The 27,470-nt window shown below is 36.9% G+C and overlaps 1 protein-coding gene across 1 annotated transcript in view; it reads right to left on the bottom strand.

Annotated features, from left to right (window-relative positions):
• Positions 1-9,667: 9,667 nt before the first annotated feature.
• Positions 9,668-27,470, bottom strand: part of LOC120534846 (serine--pyruvate aminotransferase-like) — a 51,448-nt gene continuing 33,645 nt past the window's right edge. The window contains exons 7-11 of the mRNA XM_039762362.1: positions 26,329-26,424; positions 23,592-23,661; positions 21,863-21,958; positions 16,499-16,627; positions 9,668-10,945 (exon numbers count right to left, since the gene is read on the bottom strand). Coding sequence (XP_039618296.1) covers positions 10,838-10,945; positions 16,499-16,627; positions 21,863-21,958; positions 23,592-23,661; positions 26,329-26,424 — 499 coding nt within the window. The 3' untranslated portion in view covers positions 9,668-10,837. The remainder of the gene's footprint in view (positions 10,946-16,498; positions 16,628-21,862; positions 21,959-23,591; positions 23,662-26,328; positions 26,425-27,470) is intronic.

A 27,470-nucleotide genomic window follows, 5' to 3' on the forward strand; every position in this document is an offset into this window, starting at 1 on the left:
TATCTAGAAGCAAATGACAGCATATATAACACCTTCACCCCTCTCCTCGAGTGCATACCTGAACAGTATTGTCCAGTACCTTCATGGGATGCGTCTGTGTGTGGTGTGTTTCTGTACTGAAATCAGATGATTAAAGATTGGGTCTGGCAGTAAAAACAAACCTAAATAAATACATTAACAGCTATAGACTGAATGGCCAAAGCATGCTGCAAGCCATTTTTTAATTGTGGGCCTTGTCTGCCAATGTACAGGAATTAAATATGTAAAAGTCACTTTTCTGCACATACTATAATTGCATCATAAGGTAGCTTTTCTGGTGTGACATTCCTGTATAAAAGAATGAATTTGGGTAAGTAATTTGAATAGCTCTTTTTCTGTCAGTGGTTTTATGTAACTGTTATCTAAATATACAGATGATGTTGAAGCTAGTAAACCACATTCACAATGTACATGACTCTTGGTACATACTGTTTGTAAAAAAATTGTGGCACAGTCTCCTTGGCAAAGAATTAGTTACTGTGAATGGACACAACTAACACAATTTTCTTCCTAACATAACAGCTGGTGAGTACAATATAAGATAAAATACAGCTGGCAAAAGAGGGCATTTGTGTTCATACAGAACAGGAATGTAGAGCTCATGTTCAAAATTCCTGGTTAAAATTTTACTTACCATACATTCATAATCAAAAGCAATGTCCAAAAGTGGATGGATTTTGAAGCCAAAATCTTAATTTTCTATGTATTTGCTTATTTATTAAATTATTTATTGTTTTATGTTACACTTGAAAGGAAACTTGCAGATCTGTTTCTGGAATTTTCCTTTGAACAAAGGTTCAGATGACAGGAAAATAGTTTTATGCACACAGTTCTGTGGGACGTTCTGATGGCGCTTATGTGATACTCATGAGTTTCATCAAGTTTGGTATTCATTGTTTCCCTCAGTTGTCATTGCCACATTAATGTTGTTTGTTTTTATATATATATTTTTCCCAATAATGTCCTTCTTTCTTATTTTGTACAGTATAGGCAGAACCAGATGTGATGCCAGCTCTCCTTTGTGTTTCTTCAAAAGCTACACCTTGGTCTATGTTACCATTAGCTGAGTTTTGTGCTTAAAATACTATGGTCTAGGTTTCAAAGCTTGATTGTCAAATTCTCCTAGTGACCCATATTTTGTCACATTTATAATTAATTTTATCCCCTGATTATTTAAGTTTTAGGTTTTCAATATGTATTTAGCTACACCATTGTCTTGCTATTGCCCTGTTTCTGTTCCTGTTCTTTGAAATAGTCTATGCTTTTGTGTCGCCTGTGCTGCTTGGTCAGCCTTCCATCCACCTTTTCCTCCATTTCCTCTCAGAATTACTCTGTGAAGTAGTGTGCAACCAGAAGCTCAAATGAAGGTAGATAAGAATGTGAGATTTCATTATTGCTCAGAGAAATGACAGATAAGTGGGATCTCACTGTGGCCTATGAATTCTCTGTTTTACTATTGCATATTCTGAGCGTCCCAGGAATGTCCTAGAATGTTAAAAGGCACACTTTTCCTCCATAAGCACTCCTCTTTATATGTATTATGTTTTCTTTTTATGTGGGCTAAACCAATTGGATGGGATCCTGTGGAATTTCACTGCTGTACTAAAATTCATTCATTTTCCACTGCTTATCCGAAGTCTTAGCAGTGAGGCCAATATGCCCCTTTCCCCAGCCACACTTCCCAACTCATACTGTGGGATTCCAAAGTGTTCTCAGACATCTGAGAGATACAGTCCTCCCAGTGAGCCCTGGGTTTTCCCCAGGTCTCCTCCCAGTTCAGTCCTCCACAGGGAGGCATCCATAACAGATGCCGGAACTGCCTCAGTTGGCTCCTCATGTTGTGGAGGATCAGCAGCTCTACTCTGAGCCTCTCCCTGATAACTGTGTTTCTCATCCTGTCTCTAAGGGAAAGGCCAGCCACCCTGAGGAGAAAGCTCACTTTGGCCGCTTGTACCCATGATTTCATTCTTTCAGTCATTACCCGAAGCTCATGACCATAGGTGAGGATAAGAATGTAGATCGACTAGTAAATCAATAGCTTTACTTTCTGACTCTCCAGTCCTTCTTCATCACTACAGATCGATATATAGCAACTGCACTCAATGCCCCATTCCATAAATTGATCTCACCATTCCTTTTCCCCTCACTCGTAAACAAGATCCTGAGGTACTTAAACTCCTCCACTTGAGGCAATAACTCATCTCCCACTTGAAGAGGACAATCCACCTATATTGTATGGAGGACCAGGGCTTCAGATTTGAAGGTGATGATCCTCATCCCTGCTGCTTCATACTCATTCACAAACTGTTCTAATGCATGCTGGAGTTCACAGCCCGATAAAAGCAACACAATCACGTCCTCTGCAAAAAGCAGTGATGTGATTCTAAAGCCACCAATCATAAGCAGGAATGGAGACAAAAAACAAGCCTGGAGTAGTCCCACACCCACTGGAAGTGGTGCTGATGTTTTTCTGTGAATGCAGACTCAGCTCCCACTTTGATTATATAGGGATCGAATAGTCCTTATTACTGTCCCAGTAAATCCAAGGAACCCTTTGAGGAACACAGTCATACACCTTCTCTGAGTCCACAAAACACATGTTGGCCAACTGGGTGTACTCCCATGCCCCCTCCAGAATCCTCATGAGGGTAAAGAGCTGGTCCACCATTCCACAGCCTGGACAGAATCCACAATGAATCCTGGATCTGAGGTTGCATGACTGGGCTGGGTCTTCTTTTTTAGTACCTAGGCATAAGCTGTTCCAAGGTGGCTGAAGGTGTACTAAAATGTTTCAGCTATTTGTATTGCATACTTATTTCCATTACTTTTTCACATTTTGGATTTTGAAGTTGCTAAACAGTGTATTATACTGTGCAGCTTCAAACATATTAAAGCAAAAATGTTGATGAAAGAGATTAATATACAGTAAGGCAACTAGACAAAGGAAAGTTCCACCTGACACTGTGCCAGGGCTTTGTTAATTTAAGTGAAAATTTGTGGACTATCAATTGCCATATTTGGATGTCTTCAAAGGATACTCTATGAGAAATTTCTACAGGCATTTTTATCAGGCCCAGACCACTGGTAAGATATTCAGGACCATGTCTGGGTAATGCTAGAAGGAGTTTCCCAGGAGTAGCTAGAGAGCCCGTCCCTCTTCAACATGTCACTGGGTAGGACAAGCAGACGTAAAATGAGATGAGGGATACATAATGTAAAAGAATTATAGAGAGTTAGGCAGAAGTTAGTGTTCGAGGCTACTGCAGCATTGTATACTCATTTGGAAGCAGAGTAAATGAAAGTTAATGGTTCAAAATATTCTTTGTGTTTAATTTAGATATATAACATTTATAGGAAAGTACCTTATCTCCGAGTACCTTTAAATGCTTAATTCTTTTAATTCATGAGTTAAATTTATTAACCATAAAATGTTGACTGTTTTTTTATATTTGTAAGCATTACAAGGTTGGGGTGTGAAATTATGATTGTAAATGCTGACTTTAAATCTGAAACCTCATCATTTGATGAAAGGTACCCATGAATCAGTTCATGTCACAGGTTTCAGCTGTTGATCAGTAGTGCTTTTTAGGGGGAAAAACTGGTGACTTGGTAGGGTGGATGGGGGAATGTTGGAAATCTGTTTCTATCTTAATAACCATATATACTCAATGTCAGTGTCAAGTATACAATAGGGGATCTCAAAAGGGGCCTGAATTTATCTTTTGTGGTAGAGCTCCTGCTCTACTACGTTTGCATGGAATAGCGAAGGGTTGGTCAAGCTCTTCTCTTTTCTTCTCTTCTCGGTAGTTGGTTTGTATTTCACACCATAAAACAAACTTTCTGTGATCATTCTGGAGTGTCAAATCATCCTGTCCCCAGCGATTTTGATTTTTCACCTTTTTTCTTTGCTTTAAATATGGAGTTTGTCTTTGAGTATTTGTCCATCCTGCCTTGCCGTAAGCAAAATTGGTCTCTTTGTTTTTTAATGCCGTTCCTGGAACTACTTTGTGTGCTTTCTCTATTCATATCAAAAGTACAAAGCCTGCATATTAAGACACAAATGAAGGTAGATAAGAAAACTGCTGGAAAGTGGTGTTAATTTTCTTTTGTGTTTTTCACTTTTAAGATCTCTCTCTTTGTCTAGTTTGTGATAAAATCATCATGAAAGGACTGAAATTGCTCTTTTAGATGTTGTGATTTCTACAGAAATGTAAGTTGTTTGTGGTCTTTCCCCATTTTCCACCTGACAATCAAAATGTGAACGTGTCTGAAATGGTACACAGTTTATACAGGAGTTGCTTCTAATGGTCATAAACTGAATATGAATCGCTATGTTTCCTATGCTATGGAAAATTAAACCTTGTATCCAGATCCCAGTGGCACCCGAGTTAATAAACAGCTCTTGAAATGTTATTTTTTCCATAGCATAATATTTCACAACCTCACATTGTATTCAGGAGCGGTATTGTGGCACAGTGGTAGTGCTGCTGCCTCACAGTAAAGAGACCAGAGTTTGTGTCCCGAGTTCTTACTGTGTGGAGTTTGCATATTCTCCTCATGTCAGAGTACTTGGCTTCCTCCCAGTGTCCAAAGACATGCAGGTTAGGTGAGTTGGCAAAGCTAAACTGACCCTAGAGTATGCTTGGTGTGTGTGTGTGTGTTTGCCCTGCAATGGACTGGCGCCCTGTCCTGGGTTAGTTCCTGCCTTGAGCCCTATGCTACCTAGTATAAGCTTCAGCAGCCTCTGTGACCCTCTTATGGATTAGGCAGATTAGAAAATGATATGACTGACTTTGTATTCATGGTTACAGGGGGCTGAAGCCTGCCTAGACAACTATCGGCACAAGACAGGGTCCCATCTTGGATTGTGCACCAATGTATCGCAGGACCCACATTTATGCACACAGACACACTCACACAACACAAACACATATTTACATACATTATATTTATAAAGTGTTGTGATCTTTATGAAAATCTAGTTTACAGCTCATCATTTCACTGTCACATTTTCCAGAAACTAACTACTGAACTGTATTGGTGGTCTCTTGTTTCCAAAGAGGCATAGAAGAACTGATCTATTCATCCTTCAGAAATAGCTCTAACATTCTCAATGTAGAACATGGCCTTGCTTTCGCTCGAGATAAATTATCAAGAGACTTTTAATGAATTTGAAAAACTTAACAAGAGAATTTTAATCAATTTAAAAAACTTAAATGAAAGCCTTTAACAAGAAGCACTACTCCTCTATCTGTCTGTATCTTCTGTATTATTGGCAAACAGAAACTATCACACAGTGCTCAAATGTTCTGCCTGTGGTGGACCGTAATATACCCCGTCTTTCAAGCACTAAGATGATGAGCAATGTGACAAAGATTATGTGCCACTTGCAGTGCATACCCCTCAGAGACACGAAATAATCGGATTGTATAAAACTCTGATCTCAAAAATGGAGGTTACTGCAACAGTTGGAACTAATAGGGGATTTCTTAAATGGTACAGTGGGATCCAGTTCTTTTTAGTGGAGCATATAGTTTATTGCTGTACATTGTTCTTCATTCTCTGTTAAATCACTACATATGAGGTCCTCACTGAGTAGGATTATTTAGATTTATTATAGAAGTTCTGCCAAAATCATTCTAACGTTATAATTCGAATCTGAGAGCTAGCTGTTCAGACATACTTTCATATAGCATTTATTCATTATCATTTTTGCATCTGAAACTTATTCTCACTAAGCCTATTTTGCCAACTTTAAGACAAAATGTTCCTCTAAAATGTGCATATGCCTTGACTCTTAACTCTTAACTCTAGTTTGTATTCTTGTTGAATATAATTTCTAAAATAAATTTTTATGACATGTGAAATCACAATTCGTTAAACTTTCTAAATTTTTTCTTAATCAAAGTCGAACACCACATCTGTCTTTTGCTCTTTAGATACTGAACTTCTTGGGTGCCACATTAACCTGGTTAATTTGTGTAGTAGCAGCATAAATGAACTGAATTTCTTTAAATATCGTCACTGCTCAGATAAATGTTTTTTGAGGTAAATTTCCAAAAGTCTAAAAAGTTTAGGTTGACATTGGTCACAATGAGTGTGTTTTGAAACATTAAAAATTGATTTGTGGGATATGCCAGTCACATTGGTGCACATTTCAGGGTGACACATGGCAGTATTGTCAGGTAGGGAGGTTATCCCCCAGATTCATTTTAAATGATAAATGACACATTTATTAATGTATGCAAATGTGTATGGTAATTAATAAATAAAAATCAAAAATAATTATTTTCTTTTAGTTTAGTTAGTGCTGTCTCTGCCTATAAGCACACCAATATGTCATCTGTGGTATATCATAAGATTCAGAAAGTCTGTATCATTAGGCATACATGTCCTGAAGACAGCCTAAATTAATCATGGAATTAACTGAACAAGTTGCAGGTTGGGGTGTTGTTGACATTGAAGATGTCCTATCAATGCTGCAAATTAGCTGTTGGTGGATTTCTATACTAAATAACTCAATCTCATGTCAAAGACCCTTTCAAGGCCTACCCTGTTCCAGCAGGATGGGTAACTACCCTGCTGAAAGGACAAGCATGTATTGTACTGTCATGAATCGAAGTTCTTGATTAACAAAGATGTTTACACATTCCTTGTCATTCAGATGTATCAAGAGACCCATTGAATGTTAGTAAAATAAAGTCCACCACCATACACTGTTGATGAACTCCTAGGATTACTACATTAACACAGTCCTCCCATAAACACAAATCAGCAGAAATTAAAATTCATCATATCAGTTTATATTTTTCACAGTCTCCAGTTTGCCATGTTTGTCTTCCTTAGTAGATAGCTTAGCACTTATTCCTTTTTTTGCAACAACAGGAAGGAAACTGGATCACAGTACATCAATGACTGCTGTACTCCATCCATGATCCTGTATGACAAGTTATGAGATGTGATGTGCTTCTCTAGGCACCATTGTCATGTTCACCTGCTCTTCTAACAGAATGTACAATTGCTCGTGCTTTGCTCTTTTTCCTGAAACCTTTCAAGGACTGTCCTGTCCCAGTAGAATTGGATGACAACTTATTGATTTGCCCCTTTCATGATTCTTCTATTCCCCACTATAGGACCACTATTGATCAATGGTTTTGGGTTGTAGACTATTCTTCAAACACCTACGAAAACCCAGCAGGGGATTTTTTTTCTAACAAAATCACAAAGGCAAATCCAAAATCCAAAAACCTCTGGTCTTGCTCAGTATCTCTCTGAGTTACATACACATCCTTGAAATGGTTGTCACTAACAGAGGAGGTGTTTATATGGGAAGGACAGTGGAAAGGTGGCTACTCAAGTGCATTATATTATTGTACTTAACCACTCATTTTCATTCCAGAATTTTCACTGAAATTCATTTCAGGTGAAGATGCTAGTGAAGGAAACGACAAATAAATGAGTACATCTAGACCGGATTGAGTTAGAGATGAAGTTTATCTTAACAGTATGTATAATATGTTTACGGTGAAAGGAAATGAATAATACATGGAGAAAACCAAACCTACCTAAAAGTGTGCCAGACTACAGAATAGGATAGGATAGAATAGAATGCAATATGGGCTACACGGTGGCATAGTGGGTTCATATCAATGCCAGGTCATTGTCCACGTGGTGTTCGTTCTTCTACTGGAGGTTTTCCTCTGGCTACTACCATATTCATCCCACATCCCTGACTATGTAGAGAGTAGGCTAGTTGCCAGTTCTGATTTGGTCTTGTGGGTGTGTTTGTTTGGGAGATGGGTAATAAAATGGAAAGGCACCCTGTCAAGGGTTGTATCCTGTTTTGTGATCAGTGCTACTAGAAATTGCTTCAGTCCCCTGCAAAGTCAATTAAAATAAGCAGGTTTGAGATTGTTCTAATATTAAACTGTATATGTACATTCTAAACTACACTTAATCTAATTCAGGGGGCTGGTGCAGCCTTGGGCATAATATAATATAATATAATATAATATAATATAATATAATATAATATAATATAATATAATATAGCCAAAAGGTTTGCATATATAAAATAAATAACAGGGTGCTTGCCATAAGATCTACAAAGCTTTTTCCTATCAAATTTACCACAAATATGCCTAAAGTGAATTTACAATAAGGATGAATCTCTTTCTTGTAGCTGACCTGGCCACAAAACTTTACACATATATGTCCTCTCACAGCATATCAGAGAAACCCATCCTGCCCTTCTGATTTATCTGCCATTCATTTTTCCCTGTATTCCTGCAATGTAAATTATAATATTTTGTACATGTTCAGTTGTCAGCACAATAATGCCTCCGTAAAACTGAATGCATTTTCTTAGACTCCTATTACTACAGAAACCATGTAGTCTTGATTCATTTAATAGTCTCCATTTTTTACTTATGTTATTACGAATGTAGTTCCTGAAACATTAGGTCGTTGTTTATTCCCTTTTTGCAATGGGGCACATACATCACTAGCACTGATCACTAAAATAAAAAACACTTGCTTCATAAATCTTTCTCTACTAGTAAATAATTTTGCATTTTTCCCTCCAGTTGAGGTTGCCTGCATACACTGCATTGTGTACTTACTGTAAAACATGGGCAGTCACATACAGTATTCTAGGAAAACAGCCCACTGTAATCTTGGTCATATTACGGACAAAGTGAATACATTGCTTTGTTCAGAAGATGAAGTGTTCCATTCTGTTTGCACACTTGACCAACTGATGATGTGTAATTCTTACACTGTTTTAAAAAGAAAAATATACTTGTTACGTTTCACCCTTGAACTGATTTTGCTTGTTTGAAGAATTTTCTAGTTGGCCTCTTATTTGTTTTAATAAAGCTACTCTTACTCCCTATGTTTGTCGCTGTTTCAGTCTTACCTTGTGTCATTTTATATAACATGCATTAAACGGAAAAAATCTGTAACTCGAACCCACTGGCTGTATTTGTCTTCACTATAGACTCACTCATTGGAAGCTGTTCAGCATCTGATGTTATTTTACTATTTATCAAGCAAATTAAACTTAAATGGCATAACACACTGAACGTAATAGTTTTGCAGAACTTCTTATCCCTTTATCATTTAATGAATATCAAGGTTTAGGATTTATTGTAACTCAGTCTGTTAAATCTTCCACATCCCATCACACTGAACACATTGACTATGCTTAATAATAATAATAATAATGTATAAATGTATATCTCTTATATTAAGGGTAAGCTTCGGTTAAAACGTTCCACTATCCAGTAATGCTTCCCCAAAAGATAAGAGGGAAGCAGAATTTTCAGGCCAGGTGCAGGAGTCTTACATTGTAAAGGTTTTTCTTTTCCAGTGGGTTCTTTTCTTGCTTAACTTACTCTTTTTTATTATAATGTGACCTTTTTTGTCTTTTAACTTATTTAATTATTTATTTTAAATTACATTGGTGCCTTCTTAGAACCTACACAAGGCATGATGGGTACCACAAGAGAGCTGGCCTACAAAAGATTCCTGTCATGTTTAGAAAAGTTTTGATTGTATTGCTTTATTCATTTCTTTTTGGATGTACTTCATTATTTGTACACATGATAATGAATTTAATATATTGGTCATTTTCACTATATTTTATTATTTTTTTTATTCATTGTAAATGAGTGTACAAGATGAATGACTTTGTGTAGCTTTCCAGTAACAGTCACATGTTTGTTATAGTAACCAGCTAGAAGTAGTTTGAATTGATTCACTGTATTTTTCACAACAGTAGGAATATGGAAACACAATGTTTGACCCTCTGGCTATAGGCGAGTAATAAGATATTAATTCTTACAGCTCTGTGGAGCAGACCTGACAGGTACAGAGCTGGTCTCCATTAACACTGTATAGAAATTTAGCATGTCTGTCAATCTGATCAATAAAATGTCTTATTACCAAAAAGAAATTGCATTTATGTGTGATTTTGTTATGTACAAATATGATTTAATTGTGCTATCCTTCTCACGATTTGAAGCTTGGCAGTGGAGGGCTTAATGGCTGTAATATTAATTAATAGGGTACAAGGAACACTTATACCATGTCAGTTCAGACATACCAATCACCCTGAAATGCACATCATCAGATATTGAGAGAAAATCAGTTTATCAGGATAGAAATACACACAGACATTGGAAGAACATTGACATGGTTGGGATTTGAACCCAGTCTTTTTGAGCTGAGGTAGCAGAACTTGCTATGGCTCCACCTCAACTGAGACAATCTGGTTGTGCTTATCACCATTTTAAACATTTATTAGCAACATTCCCTGATTTTCAGAAAAATATGTACTTACAAAACCTTCAGTTGTAAAAAAACAAAAGGTTTTTAGTAACTGCAGTAGGTAGGCCTCTTCAAAAGGTGCATATATGTGTGTGCCTCCACATTCTTGGAAAATACCTTACATATGTTTCAGGGGTTTAGTATTCTTCTTTTGTCAAATTAATAAAAAAAATACATAGATTATAGCCGAGAAAAAACTATGTGACTGCTTTCACTACTTGTCTGGCTGCAACATTTACTCTAAAGGCTAAAATTATTTATAATCTTAATCTTGTAAACAAAGGAACAGGGTTGGAATAGTCATTTTACTGCACACAATGAAAGATTCAGTTCAAGATCTAATGTATTCTTAGATTATTGCATCCTTGAGTAATTTCTCATAAATCCTTTAACTTTCCATTAAGCTCTAGCCACTGTTTAAGCAGGCATCCATCAAGACTCATATCAGCAGAAAGACTTTGGGCTCTGGCTACACTTTGCTCTTTTTGCAGTGTTGTAGGGCATCTGCCAACGCCTTCACAACCAGATCAGCATTTGCTTTGGTGCAGTTGTATCCCATTAGACCAACCCGAAGAACCTGCAGGAAAGAAATCAAATCACATTTAATGTTCATTTTCTACACAGGATGAAATCAATATTCATGACTGTAGATGAAATTCTGATCCTAATCACTGTTTCAATTAAGGCCAATTCTGACACCCTCATCCCCAATAATAGATCTTAGCAGCAAAGTCACACAGAGTTACCTTTATGATTACATGTAGCCACTGTTATATTGGCACTCAAGGAGCGAATGGCAACATGTCATCAATGCAACTGATTCCCACTAATGAATTAATTGGGCTAAAATGTGAAATAACATTAAAAATTATTAGAGAAAAAGTACTAGAAGAATTAAAAGTTTTTATGAAATGTACTTACATTTCATTTTTCCCCTTGGCAAGCTCAGAGTAGTATATAATGTATGGTTTTAAAAAGATATATGGTTCAAATAAAGCAAAATCATTTTTAATAATAAATATAAAACAGGGGTATAAAACTCCAATTCTGGTTGCCTGCAGTCGCAAGGTTTCCTTACTGCCACTTCTTTATCAGTGACCATTTTGACTTCTTTTTTCTTCATTTTAATTGCTTTGTTCCTCGTGTCCTATGACTTGCTTAATTTTTTACTTAAATGGCAGCCAGTCAGCTAAGTCGGGCCTCAAACTCCAACCAATTTTACTCCAACCAGTTTTTTAAATTAGAAGCCGATTCTTGTTGCTACTTAAAGTTTTTTTAATTCCATGGCTTGTTGATGCTCACTCTGCCACAGAAGACATTTCCAAAACGGTGGATTTTTTTTTTTCCCTAAGAGCACCATCAAAATATTTTGTGGACCACAGGAGATTAACATTACTAAGAACTTCACCTTCCTTTATTTTCAGTTATTGTTGCGATAGAAACAAGTTGCTGGTCATGTGTGGGCTCGTTTTGGTGTCTCATTATTGAATGGCAGCTAATTAGGGAAAACAGAAACAATTAAGGGGGGTTAAGTCATAAATAGCAAGTCAATTAAAATTAAGGCAAAAATTAATGAGCAGCACAAACTGGACACTAATTAAGAAAATGTTTAGAATGAAAATCCACAGCTACTGCAGATCTCCCAGATTACAGCTGGACACAACTGGCATACAAGATGCACTTTTTAACTTGAGATATCCATCCACCCAACCATCCATGCCCAGGCCTGCTCATTCCTTTTTATGAATGGGAGAGCTGGAGCCTAATATGGCAGCATAATGGAAGGAAATACTCAGTCACATCAAGATAAAAATCACTGAGCAACCCAACTGTCAGGAACATATGGTTGGTTAATGCATGTATACCTTTGCTTCTGTGTGCTATTCATTTTTAGTTCTTGTTGGGTTTGTTATCATTCATGTTTTTAATGGATCCTATCATTTTGCATTCATAGATGAAGTGCATTCCCAAGCCAGGTGGCATATATATCTTTGTTGTCTGAAATGGCTGCAGAGCTGCCCTTAAAAAGAACATGGCATTCAGAGAGTTGCATCCATACTTTGATTTAAATAAAGATTTATGTGACTTAATGCTTTGATTTAAATAAAGATTTATGTGACTTAATGAAAGACAACAAACAAAATAAAAAAAAAGAAAATCAGTTATTGAAGAGAAGTACTGGTTTTGACTTGTCTCTTGCTTTTGGTTTAGACTTCACTATGTGACAAAAGAATAATGACGATCATTAGGGACATTTTTTTTTTTTTTTTATATATAAAAAGTCCATGCATAATTATGCTAATGCCAACTCCCAAAAGAAAGACCTGCTGTTGCAAATACATTCACAAATTAACCAGAACAGTAAGACATCTACATTGCAATACATTCTCTGTATAGCGAGGTCCTCATTAATATTATAGGTAACTGCTTTCTCTATACATCCTATCACAGGATCATATATTTTGAAAACAATATTCTATTTCAGCCATGTGGATCATGCTCATCAATATTTTTTTGTTTTGCCTAATGATTTTTCTCCTGTTGTGCCTTTCAATAATTGCTTTACAGAGTTAAAACACTGCATAGGTGTGTGGTTCTTATCGTTCTACACAGCAAAGAGCTGGAAATAAGTTGCTGGAAATGCTGAACACAACAACAGGGTGCTGATACTTTTTAACTCAGATGAATTAAGCATTCATTTTGTTTTGCTGAATCAATGTGCAGCTTAGCTATTACATTCAACATTAATTTACATTTAACGATTCACATTAACACAGTATCCAAAATGTGCTATTTTACAGGAAAAATAAGCCGTTTTCTTAAAATGCAGAATATGAGGTAGTTGTGCATTTATTTAAAGCAAAACTTTACTCAAAATCAAGGTAATTCATAATGCTACTAGAAGAATCTAAGAGAACTAGGAGCCACAACCATTTCAATGTCTCTTGTGAAGGAAGGTTAGTTTCAAAATCCTCCTTTTAACATGTAAAGTGTTAAGTGACTTTACATCCATCCATCCATTATCCAACCCGCTATATCCTAACTACAGGGTCACGGGGGTCTGCTGGAGCCAATCCCAGCCAACACAGGGCGCAAGGCAGGAAACACACCCCGGGCAGGGCGCCAGCCCACCGCAGGTGACTTTACATCATTTGCTTAAAGTGACTAATTAAGGCGTAAAATACAATGCGTATACTGTATTAAAGCCTCAGGTTTCAGTCTTGTAAGAATGCCACAGACACTTAATACTACTGGGGGAGTTGCAGATTTCAGCTATAGGGTCACAAAACTGTAGAATGGTCTGTCTGCTAATGTGAGACATGCACTTCCAGCTGTAGAATTTAAATCCAGAAAGAAAACCCACTGCTTCATTCTGGTGTATCCTTATTAGATTAGAGCATCTCATTAGATTGTTCATGTTGCAGGTAGGTTAGTTATTTTTCTAGAGGAATAAAAGCCTGGAAATATTTTTTTAACTCTTATGGTCTCTTCAGAATTTCATTCATCTTCTCGGTAACGTATGTAGAGATAAAGCTGCTTTGAGCAATCTGCATGCATAGAAAGAGATTTCAGATTTATTGGAAACCGTACTCATCTGCACTTATGGATACTCTTAAAAGACGATTCTCTGGGTGTGTTGATAATACACAGCCAATTTAAATGGACCTTGAATAAAATTATCCTGTTTTAGGGCTTTACATTTTCTTGGGTGTGACATATACAAGCATAACTTATGTGGAAGAAACATAAATGCATATCATTACTATAAAACCAACACCAATCACACAAATCATTTCCCTGGATATATTGCTATTCAATTCCCTTAACTTGACTTTATTCAAAATTAACATATTTTAAAACTTTTATAAAAGGATTATGTGTTTTAGAAAAAAAGTACCATTAGATAGCACCTTTAAATTACTTCAAATGAAAATGGTCACATTTGTTATATACTGTATATATATCTGTGTCTAATACAACGGACATGATTTTGGCAGATATCACAGTCACTTCTTCAAACAAAACAAAAAATAAAAAATCATAGCCATATACTGTAATAATAATTTGCATTATAATGTCATGTAATAATGTTGATAAGGAGTCATGCTCCCACTGTCAGGAGTCTTAAAAATACATTTTCCAATTGGGCTTGTACAGTGAGCAATTTTTTGGGGATATTTTCCAGAAACATTGTGCAAATTTCCAGATATATTTTTCTTGGTAAAAAATGACTGATTTGCATAAATGTAGTTAAGCTGCATAAGTAATTGTAAAGATATTGCAAAGAGTTTTGGGAATCTGTTCTCATTTGTGCAGCATCAAAGATCAGGACTTTGCACATAAAAGTACCTTTTTAACTGCTAAATATTTGTACAGCTATGAAAGTGGTATTCACCTCTTTGGGGTGGCATTTTTTGGTGAGTAATGCAATACACATGGGGGCTAGCTCAAAAAAAGAAAAATATATATTTAATAATAATGTAAATTTCGTATTTTTTTTTTTTTTTTACTTTATGATTAGCAAAGGCATAAAGAAATGAGTACAATAGATCCACACATTTAAATAAGGGCAACTTAATTCAGCAAATTAGTATCATGCACACGTATCAGATGGTCACCTTCCAGGCTTGCCAAAGGTAAGCTCTACCACCCCAGGACACCAGGTCACATGATTGCTAACCACCTGGACTCCTTGTCCTCCCACAGTTCTGAAAAGCCACCCAATTAGGACAATTAACCCCGCCCCTTCCAGTTCAGGAGCTATAAAAACAGGACACTCCCGGGAGGAGGCGTCTCATTTGGAAGACAAACAACCCGCAAGATAGAGCTCCAGACCATGAGCATGATGCCTATACCGTAGACAATCATCCTTACATTAGCCAAAGGGTATAGATATTTCTGTTAATTTTGGCGCCATTGAGCACTTGTTTTTGTTACAACCTTTTGAGTAAATGGGGTGGCCCGCTTGGCACCCCACCATTTCATTGTAGTTTTTGTCCTTACTACCAGTCAATGACAGTGACATAAGTTGTTAGATCAACTGAATAAAATCGTTACCCAATTTTTTTAATAATCTCTTACTGTAATAACTAAAGATGTTAATGTTAGATCTCCACATTTGTTGTTTATATATTCTGAATATCCCCATGGGATTGATTAAGTTTATCCAATTTAACCTAATATTAGTAGATATTTCAATTAAATGGAAATGGGTGTCATAATCCAACTAAGTAGATCCAGCAAGTTATGCTTTTTCAGGGTACAACTTAAACCAATTCTGTTTGGCCTAGGTTGTGAACTTCAGTATGTGCCATTTGAGATTGCAGAATGCCTGAAGCGTGTACAGTCACCAGTTGGTCAAGGTGAGCAGAACTGTGACATTACCTCTATTAGCATTTATTTGTGAAGTAAAATTGTGTTCTTTACTTTGAGTCCACATTTAGATGCAACAGATTTTAAAAAGATTGAAAGGAATAAAAAGCTAATGCCAATAACAATAGAGAAGAAAAATGCTGTTTTTTCCAAGAATTTAAAAATGACATCAAATATGACTCTTAGTGCACACTACAGTCAATGTAACACTTTACCAGTCTGTTTTTTTGTGGACAGCTCTGGTGAGCTTTGACTTTAGAAAGCAGTGACCTGAATTGAATAAGATGCGAGCCTATCATAAGATGGACACAAGTTCATTAGGCGGTTTTATATTACAAAACAAATTTAAAATCTGGAAACATTTCTTTCTAGAATAGAGCGAGTCAAACAAATTATGAATTTAGGTTTGGACTCAAAGCTCTGAATGAAAGCACTGTAGGCCAGGACAGTACCTCAAAGTCATCCATCAAGTCTCTAACTGCTTCCTCTCCTATATTTGTATAAATTATTCAATTATTCATGCATTTCCTATTCAGCTTATTCCAGTATACTGTATTATCCCAAGAGCATACATTGTATTAATATGCTGACCTGGTTGCTGTTCATTTAATTTACTACCTTTTATTCATTTGGACATCATTTGACTCACTTGAATTGGATTATTTTATACTTTATAAAATGTTTATACACTGCACTCAGTGGTCTAGGAAATAAAGACTGATGGATCAAAGATAGCCAGTACTGCTAAAGTACGAACCATGCCCACGGATGGTCCCAGGCCACCGGTTATCTCCATGCTGTAATTCTTCATCACATATGCTGTGATGTCCCTCCAGTCATACCCTTCTGGTACTGCGATGGTAGTCACAGTGGGCAGCCTCATGTGCTGTTAAAAGAAATTTGAAATGTAGGGTTTAGTGAAAAACAACAATTTATTTCTCTACTAACACTGAAGACATACACTCTGACACTCTGTTTACCTTTAATTTCAAACATATTTGTTTTTTTCTTTCAAGCAAGCATATAATAAGAGAGGCTTGGAATGGTTTGCAATTCAATCTGGAAAGTGAAAAATCGAAAATATAATGATCTAATTATAATTACTATGAGTGAAAAAGATCCATGCTGATTGCACTCATTAAAAATGTATCATGTAAAGTAACCATAGCAAAGATAAGCCTAAAATATTTTGGTCACATCAATAAAAAGGGTATAGGCTCTTGGAAATCATATTATAAAAATTGACTCGCCAGTCACTGATTGTTGGAATTATTCATAGAAATGACTAGCCAGTCCACAAGCTCAATTAAAGCAAAACAACAACAATAATAACTTACTATTATTGTGTGTGTGTGTGTGTGTGTGTGTGTTTGTGTGTAGCCATTAATTATTTTATTTTTCCATACTGCTAAATATTTCCAGTTAGCTATCAAGGTTTAAATACTAAGAATACAGAATCTGATGTTTGGCTTTTTGCTGTAAAATTCAAACTGGAATTCACAGCACAGTGCGAAAAACCCACCTGTAGTTGTAGGTACTGGTGAAGGATAGGTTTACCTTTTAATGCTATTGGATGCCTTCGTAGGCAGCTGACCAGAAGGAGTTCTTCTAAACCATTTATACATACTCATAAGCAAAACACTCATCCAATAACTCTCAAATCCAATAACTTAATCAATTTCATGGTCATTCAAAAGGCTTTGTGATGTAAGAAAAAACACTGAGTCGTATGCAGCAGTGGGTGCATGCTCCCTAGGAATATGTTCATTAGAGATTGCAGCTTTTGCTAAACCAAAGATATTACATATTGTGGTATATGTCCAGCCATTCATCCCAGCCAATACCCCCACAGCTGCCAGATGGAGCCCTCCCTGCGACGTGGAGATACCCCAAATTCCAGCAGGGCATCATGGACCTTGGAGTTTTCTTTCACAGCCCTGCTGGATACCATGGGGCCCCCAGAGGACACTGCAGGGAGGCTCAAGGATTATTTTCCATACAGCCCGGAAGTACGTCCCAGTCACGGGAACAGAAGAAATGACGTACTTCCGGGTTGAAGAAAAAGGAGTTTTCATCCGACCCAGAAGTGATGCCAGTCACATGGACAGAGAGAGAGAGAGAGAAACACTTCCGGGTCAATGACTTTAAAAGGACTGTGGGAGATCCCAGCAGGTTGAGCTGAGTTAGGAGGAAGGGTGACAATGCGTCTGGGAGTTAGAGGATTTAATTATTGTATTGTGTATGAGTATTGTGGAGTGGAGGGTGCTTTGTGCACTTTATTATAATAAAAAGTCATTATTTTGGACTTTTATCTGGTGTCTGGCATCTGGTCCGAGGGTTCAAGGGGACGACAGCGCCCCCTATCTGTTACAATATATAGAAAAAATGTGTATGGAATGAAAGGCATAGATCACAGTGGCACACTTCAAACCTTTGGCTACAGGAGTCTGAAAAAAAACTTGTGCGATTGTGGTTAAAGCATTCAAAGATAACTGGTGTCAGAGTCCAGACATTTGGAACTGTCAGGCAGCAGTGCCAGCTACAGCATCATCTATCAAGAAAAACTTTAAATGAAGATAATTTTTCAATCTTTAAAAACTGGGTTCCTTCTTTAGTGGCACAGTGCAAGAGACCAAGCAATTCCTACAATAATGGGTTTGTCCTATTACACAATCCCATTTCATAAAGCAGTTCTGAACCTCCATGTAAAGGTTATTCCAGGTAACACATATGGATTCTTCTCCCCATCTCAGGGAAAGAGTATGAGTGAGGACAAATTTAATTTTTTAAGTGGAACAACCTTTTACAATACTGCACTTGAAACGAGCTATAGTTTTGGGGCTCAGATTCTCTTTTGCACTGAAAATCTTCACTACAGACCGGTGGCCCTCACATCACACATCATTAAGACATTGGAGTGGCTGCTTATGTTTCCAGCATGTACTGGATGCCCTACAGTTTGCATACTGGGAGCACACTGATGTTGAGGATACAGTCCTCTACATGCTACACCAGACCCACTCCTTTTTGGATGTACTAGGTGGTTATGTGAGGATTATGTTCTTTGATTCAATATGCATTCAACACCATCCAACCTTCCATTCTTAAAGAAACTGGAGAGGATGTATATGGATTCCACCTTCACTTCCTGCATTCATAACTACCTTACTGGACAACTGCAGTTTGTCAAACTGAGGAACGGTGTCTCCAGGACAGTAATAAGCAACTTTGGGGCCCTACAAGGGACTGTTTTGGATCCATTCCTGTTCACATTATACACAGCAGACTTTTGCCACATTCAGAAGTACTCTGATGATACAGCTATTGTAGCGTGTATAAGGAATGGCCAGGAAGAGAAATATAGGGATCTGATTGGAGCTTTCAGTGACTGGAGCAATACGAACTGCCTGGTTCTGAACACAATGAAGACCAAAGAGAGGATTATGGATTTCCACAGGTCTATGCTCCCCCTTCAACCTATTAACATCCAAGGTTTGTTGCATTGAGATGGTGCAGACTTTTAAATATCTAGGTGTCCACCATAAAGAGGGATTGGACTGGTTTGTAAACACAGATGTCCCCTATAGGAAGGGGCAAAGCAGGCTCTTTTTCCTCAGAAGACTCAGATCATTTAGCATATGTAGCAAAATGCTGTCTGTTCTATCAGAAAGTTGTTGCCAGTGTCCTCCTTTTTGCTGCAATGTGTTGGGGAGGCAGTATGACAGATTAGAACTCTAAGAGGCTGGACAAGCTGGTGAAGAAGGTTCGATTGTGCTAGGTAGGACTATGGACTGAATGGGAATTGTGATGGAAAGATGTATGGGGAAGAAGGTACAGGCGAACCTTGATAATAGCAGGCACCATTCTCCATAACCTTTTGGTGGGTCAAAGAAGTAAACGTAGCAGTTGTCTTCTCTCTCTGTACTGTAGAATAGGATGCATTAGAAGATCATTAGTTCCTACTACCGTTAGATTTTATAATACTGTTTTCAATACAAGTGATTCAAGACCTGGTCACCATTCTACCTTCTAACACTAACAATTCACCCATCTGTATGTTTTACTATACTGTATATTTATTTATGTTTGTTCTCATTGCATTTATAATATTTACCAGTTTTTACTGATGTGTTTGAGATACTGGGCACCTCAACTTCCCTGAGGGGATCAATAAAGTATCTGTCTAACCCAGACATATTGACTTGATTGGGGTGCACAGAGATTCAAGAGATTCTTGTTAGGCACACTCAGCACTATAATTATGGTCTTTCAACAATTGTTAAGGGGATTCCCCACAACTTTATTCTGATTTTCTCCAAATCTTTAACATTCGGGATCAGATCACTTCAATGCATAGACTGTGGAACTGGTCAAATATTAAGAATTAACAAGTGATTCAAACAAATTTGAATTATTTCGCTTCACAAAACTAATCATATAACTATGCCATTTCGCAACAGAGAAATTTTTGCCATTGATCCTGGAAGAAAGGTACTCTGCATAAGTAAACCACTCCTGCTCCCCTATATTTCCATCACATCTACAACTATGTGACAATGCTGACATGGAACTATAACTCCCATCAAGCAGAAGAATTGTGCTGTGGCTGATGAGAAAATGCCTTCATCAGCACTCACAAAGTTTAAATAAGAACACCAGCAAAAGCAGCATTTTATCAAAGATGACAGTTGCAACATTTTTTTTCCATCAACTTTGGAGAACAAAATTTACTGATTTGCCTGATTACACCTTTTTTCATCTTTTTGTCTCATTATGGGTTTTTGTGTAGCCATGTCATATTTTCAAAAGATGCATTTCTGGTTTTTTTTTCCCTGATCTGGACCCTCTTCTGAGAAATGTACGAATTCAAAAGAGACATACAATGTTGCCAAACCCTTAGGGTGTAATGTTTTTTTTCTTTACTTATCCTCCAAAAACTTTAAACTTTTAGTAAGTTGTGTATGCAAATATCACAAAGTGAATTTTAGTGCCAGTTTAACAAAAGTATATGCAAAAAAAAGAAAAAAAGAAAAAAAAAAGTGATGGTACATTTTACATAAGCCAAAGAGTAAGATTCAGGGTGCTGGACAATGAAGTGTGGTGAGTGTTGGTCAAGAATTTCATTGGACTATACATTTGAAACAAACTGGTTACACAACATTTTTATGACAAAGTCTTGTCTGTATATTTCAAAAGCTAAAATTATTGTCTACCAGTACATCATTGCTAATTTTGCAAAACCACTCAGCACTCACCCTGTGCTTATCCTTTTGCGGCAGGTCATGTGCATGGACAACAAAAAATAAATAGAGAGGAAATGGGGAAAAGGGCGGCACAGTGCAGTGGTAGCACTGCTGCCTCGCAGTTAGGAGACCTGGGTTCGCTTCCCGGGTCCTCCCTGCGCGGAGTTTGCATGTTCTCCCCGTGTCTGCGTGGGTTTCCTCCGGGTACTCTGGTTTTCTCCCACAGTCCAAAGACATTCAGGTTAGGTGGATTGGTGATTCTAAATTGTCTCTAGTGTGTGCTTGGTGTGTGGGTGTGTGTGTCCTGTGGTGGGTTGGTGCCATGCCCGGGATTGGTTCCTGCCTTGCGCCCTGTGTTGGCTGGGATTGGCTCCAGCAGACCCCCGTGACCCTGTGTTCGGATTCAACGGGTTGGGAAATGGATGGATGAATGGAAACGGGGAAAAAAATTAAATCATGCAATAGAGCCAAGCCACAGTGAAACAGAATGAAGCACAATTTCTTTGTAAAGTGCATGCTGAGTTGGTCATGTTCAGAAAATGGTAGAAAGAGAATGACTGTAGATGACACTTCTGAGTGATTAAAATTAGTAATTTTTACAGTTCCCTATTGGCAGATAATCAAGTCCACTTTTTGATAAAGCAATTCTAATTTGAGATATCAATAAAGAGTTGTGACTTGTAAATCATCTTTAATGAATCACTTTTGAGTCATCTTTTTAATATTACAGAAGACCAATTCTGTTAATAATACAAAGTCCTGCGACAATGTCACTGAAACAATCCGTCATACCGGCCTACCTCCAAAGCAGCTTCAACCCCTTCCCACCCAGCCCCAGTACAGAGGTTTCCACAGGCCACCCCTCATTCTCTTCTTACCTTTTCTTTGACAAATAGTTTTAATCCAATATTCTCAAGTCTTTCATGTAGATAGAGAGCAGTTTCTTCATGGTGTTTCCAGTAATTTTCAAGTCCCTGAGCACAAGAAAAATATTGGAATAATATTATTTTACACATATTGTAAACAGGGGCAATTTATATATTGATGAAGTCATTAGACAGTTCAGATGCCTCAAAATATTGATACTGTAAGGACCCTAACAGAAACTAAAACCCAGTCTCTATTTTGCATACTAAGTGCTATCAGATCATCAACCTAAACCTAATATTTAATTAAAGGAGGTCTGAGTGAACAAACACAATATTTGACATATTTATTAATGGAAGCTATATGATAAATAACTGAAAAGCAATATCTGGCTATATAACATTCGAGAAATTTTGGCTCACTAAGGTTGATCGAAGCTAACAATTTTTCCCCAAATGTTTTCACATTTCTGTTGGCTGTGGCATAATTGACATAATGGTAAAATACTTAAATTTTAGCGAGCAGGGCTGGCCCGTATTGATTTTTTTTTTTCAATCAAATTTTTCTTAAACATATTGACTTAATGTAAACAATAAAATATGAAAAAACTTTTGTTTTTAAATCTTAACAGAAAAAAAGCAAACCATGAAAATACAATCTCCAGCATCACAGCCTTCAGAAATTGTTAAATGTTAGGAAACAAAAACAGAGGACAACAACAGTCCAACAGTTGGCCAGCAAATAAAGGAGACAGAGGGACAATTTAAAACAGTGAGGAGACTGTATCACAGGGAAACCCCCATCCAGCCCCAGATCAGCTGAATTGTACTAATTCAACTTTTAATTGTATAACTAAATTCATTTTTAATCAATCTTACAATTGTTCCAAGAGGGCTAAGTTGAAGAAAGATGACTTCCACAAAGCAGAAATGATAGAGTAATGGAGTCTCCAGGAGGAGTCCAACAATAGTTCTGCAACAGTAGTAGCTACTGTTGCGGTTACCCACTACTGTTTCACAGACAGGGAGAGACTGGAGAAGTCCAAAACAAGGAGAACCTAAGGTGACAGGGGAACCTGCACAGAAAGTATTGAAAAACGGAGATTTGACCACATAGGCCCAGGGAGAAACAACTGGGGGAAAATTCTAGAACATGTGGAAGAGGGTGATGAGACAACTAAGGAACAGAGATGATAATACAAGTCTGCACCCAAATCTACTAAATGGCACATGCAGAGATTTGGATATAATCTATTTATAATTCTCAACTGGAGTGTGCTGGAGATTAGTGTTTTCAGGTGAATAATTAACATCTTTGCATTCACAATATCAGCACAAAGGAGAAGTGCTTGAACTAGTGCTTGGTTAGATGTGACACAGGCTAGAAGTCCATATTATTGATTAATGTATTATCAACCATAATTTATTTAGCACATACTAACAACTACCACATTAAGCCCAGTTTTCAAAACCAATTAATGCTTCCTATACACTGGTCTGAAAATACTTTTTTGTATGCTGGTATCCATGCAAAGTGTAATAGAGCTTCTAAGTTACATGAAATCTAAGCCACAATAGTAGTTGGGAGACTACGTCCCTTTTTATTCAAAATGATTTAGTGGATATCACTGAAACGTTTTAGACAGCAAATCAAATCATTCTGAACCTCAAACATTACATTAGAAGACATTTAAAGTAGGTAATGGGTATATCTGTGCTTGAATTTTGATATATGCTTCACCTTTTCTGCTAATATTGCAAGACTCTCTCGAAGGCTGAAGAAACCAGAGACAGGCCCAGTGTGATGGTACCTATGAAGATATGGGGACAGTGATAATAAACAAAATGTAAATAAACACATTTAATAGGCAAACATTATACCAGAATTGTCCTAAAATATTATTGAAATAAATGTATTTAAACCCTACTTTTCTACTAAAATATTTGTTGATTTTCTTTAAATTGTATTCACCTATTTAAGGAAATGAATACACAATCACACATTCTCTGTGTAAATTCATTCACTTTTGTTGGAGCTGCTGCACTCAAATAATAATCTAAAAGAGGTGGTAATTTAAAACCCTCACCCATTCTCTGCTGGCACAGGGACTTCAGCCACTGCCATATAGTGAGATAAAAATGTATTTTGTCCCTAGTGGGAACGTTGACATTTTACAAATACTCATTAAATAATAAATAAAACTATGGTTTGGACACACACCAGAATGACTAAAAAGAAGAAAAAAAAATGTCTGACTTGGCAGTCCCAATCACAGTGAGGCATTATGCAGGCATATTGCTGCTGGTATAAAGGAACCCGAGTAGCGTTTCTTGACACACTTCTGCTGAAGACTTTGTTAGCTGAAAGTCCTCAGCGTTTCAGGGATATGATGTGCAGTATTGTTCATAATGGCACTCAGTTTTATTTTAATTCTCTCCTTTCTACTACCTCCATGGGGTCCAACAGTATGTCCTATAACTGAAACTACATTTTTTAATTAGTTTGTAGAACTGGTGAGTCTCCCTTGAAGTGTTGTCACCAGCCTAGCACACCACAACATAGACAATCAGAGTTATAGAAGATGAGAAAGATATAATTACGCGCATTAAAGAAATGCAGTCTGTTAAGGAAAAATATCCTGCTCTGCCCTTTCTTATGTAGATCCAGTGTGTTTTGAGACCAGTCTAGCCTGTCATTGATGTGAACCTCCACGTACTTGTAGAAGTGCAGTACCTGTACTTCCAGTACTCGTATAGTGACTAGACATAGAGGCCATTTGGTGTGGCAAAAGTCAGTTCCTTCATTGCTAAGGTTTACTTGCAGACTATTCTTTCTGCACCAAGAAACAAAGTTCTCATCCTGACACGTATACTCTGCCTCATCTTCCTTGTCAATACACTCCATAAGAGGAGAATCATCAGAAAGTGGCATGACCTGTTGTTACATTTATAGTCTGTGGTGTACAGAGAAAAAAGAAGAAAAGACAGGACTATTCCTTGTGGTGCTCCACTGTTGCTCACATCTGTATCAGAAACACAGTCCTTGAGTCTCACACGACAGATAGTTTATTATTTAGGGTACCATAGGCTCATCTACCTACATGTCTCTGAGCCTAACCCTTAACTGGGATGGCTGGATAGTACTTAAGACACTGGAGAAATGAAGAAAATGTATAATCCTCACAGTGTTGCCAGTTTTGTGGAGCAGACAGAGAATTGTGTCCTCCACTCCAATCTTAGCCCAATAAGCAAACTGCAGTGGGTCCAGGTGGTCTACCAAAAGGTGACTGACAAAGTTCAGGACCAGCTTCTCAAAAAGTGTTCAAGATGTGAGACACAAGTGCCACTGGTCTGTAGTCATTAGGTGACGAGGCACTTGCCTTCTTTAAAACAAGAACAGTTCAGAATGTCTTTCACAGTGGCACTTGCTGGAGTCTTAATGACAGGCTGAGCAGGTGACATAGGATGCCACAACCTAAAGAAAAAAAATGTTACTGCTTATGCTACGTAAAGAGGCATCTGAGGGATTCAAGACCACTACCATAAGGTAGATGAACAATAAAAGATGCAAATGATAACATCTTTCCACTACTTTTATAAACATTGTGTTTACTGTAGCATTGAGCAAAATGCCCAAGAAAGAAAATTGTATTGTTCACTTAGTCTAGATCATGTAGGTTTCATTATAATCAATAACTACAGTCAAAGAAATCCAAACTTTCACTTTCCTTTTGGTCTTTTGTCCTACGGACATTCTGTTTTCTTTTCCTTTGTTGCTCACATCTCATTTTAGGTTGATTCTTGATTACTTTGTTGATATACTACATATGAAAAGATTAAACCAAAACTGTTCTAAAATTAATGTAGATTTGAGTGTACATGTGTGTAACTTGTTTTTTCAATAAGTTTTATTGCGTTAAAACACCATATCACAAAATAGAAAATGCAATCTATTCAAAAAATGCATCTACTTCTTTTAATTTATTCTGATGCGTTATAATTTTCGTTTACTTTTACAGTTAATTTTCCAACTTTTACCTATTGCATGGTTTCCAACATTGTATAAATTCAAATCTCTGACCGTTTTAACTGCAGAGCGCTATATAATAATGTCTATTAAAACATTACATCTCCCTTGGGCAACCTCTCTCAAACTATTTTTTCAATATTTTATGCATTTTTCCTCAACAATTTAGTTCCATGTCTTATTGCAGGAAACTACTATTTATAGTACAGATCCAGTAGATGTCCTGTGCTTTGATTGTGTAGTATGTCTGCTTCATTACGCAGAGGACAAGTCTGTGTCAAGAATTATACAACTTGCATACTTAGATAGGACTTAAAGTAAGCATAACTGTGCTGCCGTCTCCACCATTTCCCTTTACTTCAAAATGCATTAGCATGTCATTTTTCCACACCATACCCAAAATTCTTCTCTCATGCAAACTCAGTTGAAGAGACATCTTTAGGAAACTCACACTCGTGGCTTGCCATCACAACCCCAGTAATTGGAGAGCCAACCAATATCCAAGTGAAAGGAGACTGGCTTTGTCTTCCGACTTGCTATCTTCTGTCTGTACCAAAGAAAATACATGAAAATCAATAAGAAAATACTGATGTTCCATCTATTTGTCATTTACATCCACTCTTCTCAGTGAGAATAGCATAATGTAATCTGAAGAAAAAAATTGTTATATTTAAAATTTCCATTGTAGGATGAGTCCAAATACAGTAGATCCAGGCAGATTCTTTCAAGTAAACGGTGAATCAAATGCTAGAGGATAAACGTGGAAATTAAGGTGAAGTGCATTTAAGACTGAAACCAAGAAGCACTTTTTAAAGGTTAAGTTTTCTTCTTCTAATACATGGCTCGGTATAATGTTCCATATTCCCACAACTCTTAGCATAAAATAGAATCTGGATGAGATTTCGGGACAGCCTAGCTATTAGTTAAACAAACAGGCTTGAAGGACTGAATGGTCTCCTCTCCTTTGTCAAATGTTTGAGATACGTGTAGGGAAATTCTAACAACACAGTTTAAGCTAGGGTATTGCCTTCAAACTTCCATATTAAATTGCAGCCAAAGGTTCTTATGGATTAGGCTTTAAAATGCTAGAAAAGACATAAACAGGTCCTAAAATATTAAAAACGGGGTCAAAGTCTTTACAACTCAAGAACAGCCTAGCTTTTTAACTCTTGAGAAAACAAACAAGAACCACCTAAAACCCCTGGCTCAAATAACCAAAATCTTAAATATTTAATTTTTTAAATAAAAGAAAAATATCCAAAATGAGAACAGGCCATGAAATAAAAAAAAATCCAATTTCGAAAGAAAAAAACAGAAGTCAAAAACAATAAAAATATCAAAATGAAAAGTACAGAGGGAGTCAATCAACTCTTGCTAATAGTAGCTAAAGTCTCAGTAAAAAGTTAAAGAAAAAACGGGTAGAAACACATCATTATGATGAAAGAGACATGGGTAGAATTGCAACAAATACAAAAAACAAAGAATGGCCTAAAAGCTACAGAAAGAATAAAAAACAAAAAAGAATGAATAAAGTTACTGGATGTTAACAACAGTAGGCTTTTAAAATGCAAACTTTTTTTTAGTTTTTCTTCA

Source organism: Polypterus senegalus, chromosome 1 (assembly GCF_016835505.1).
Source record: "Polypterus senegalus isolate Bchr_013 chromosome 1, ASM1683550v1, whole genome shotgun sequence".
NCBI lineage: Eukaryota > Metazoa > Chordata > Cladistia > Polypteriformes > Polypteridae > Polypterus > Polypterus senegalus.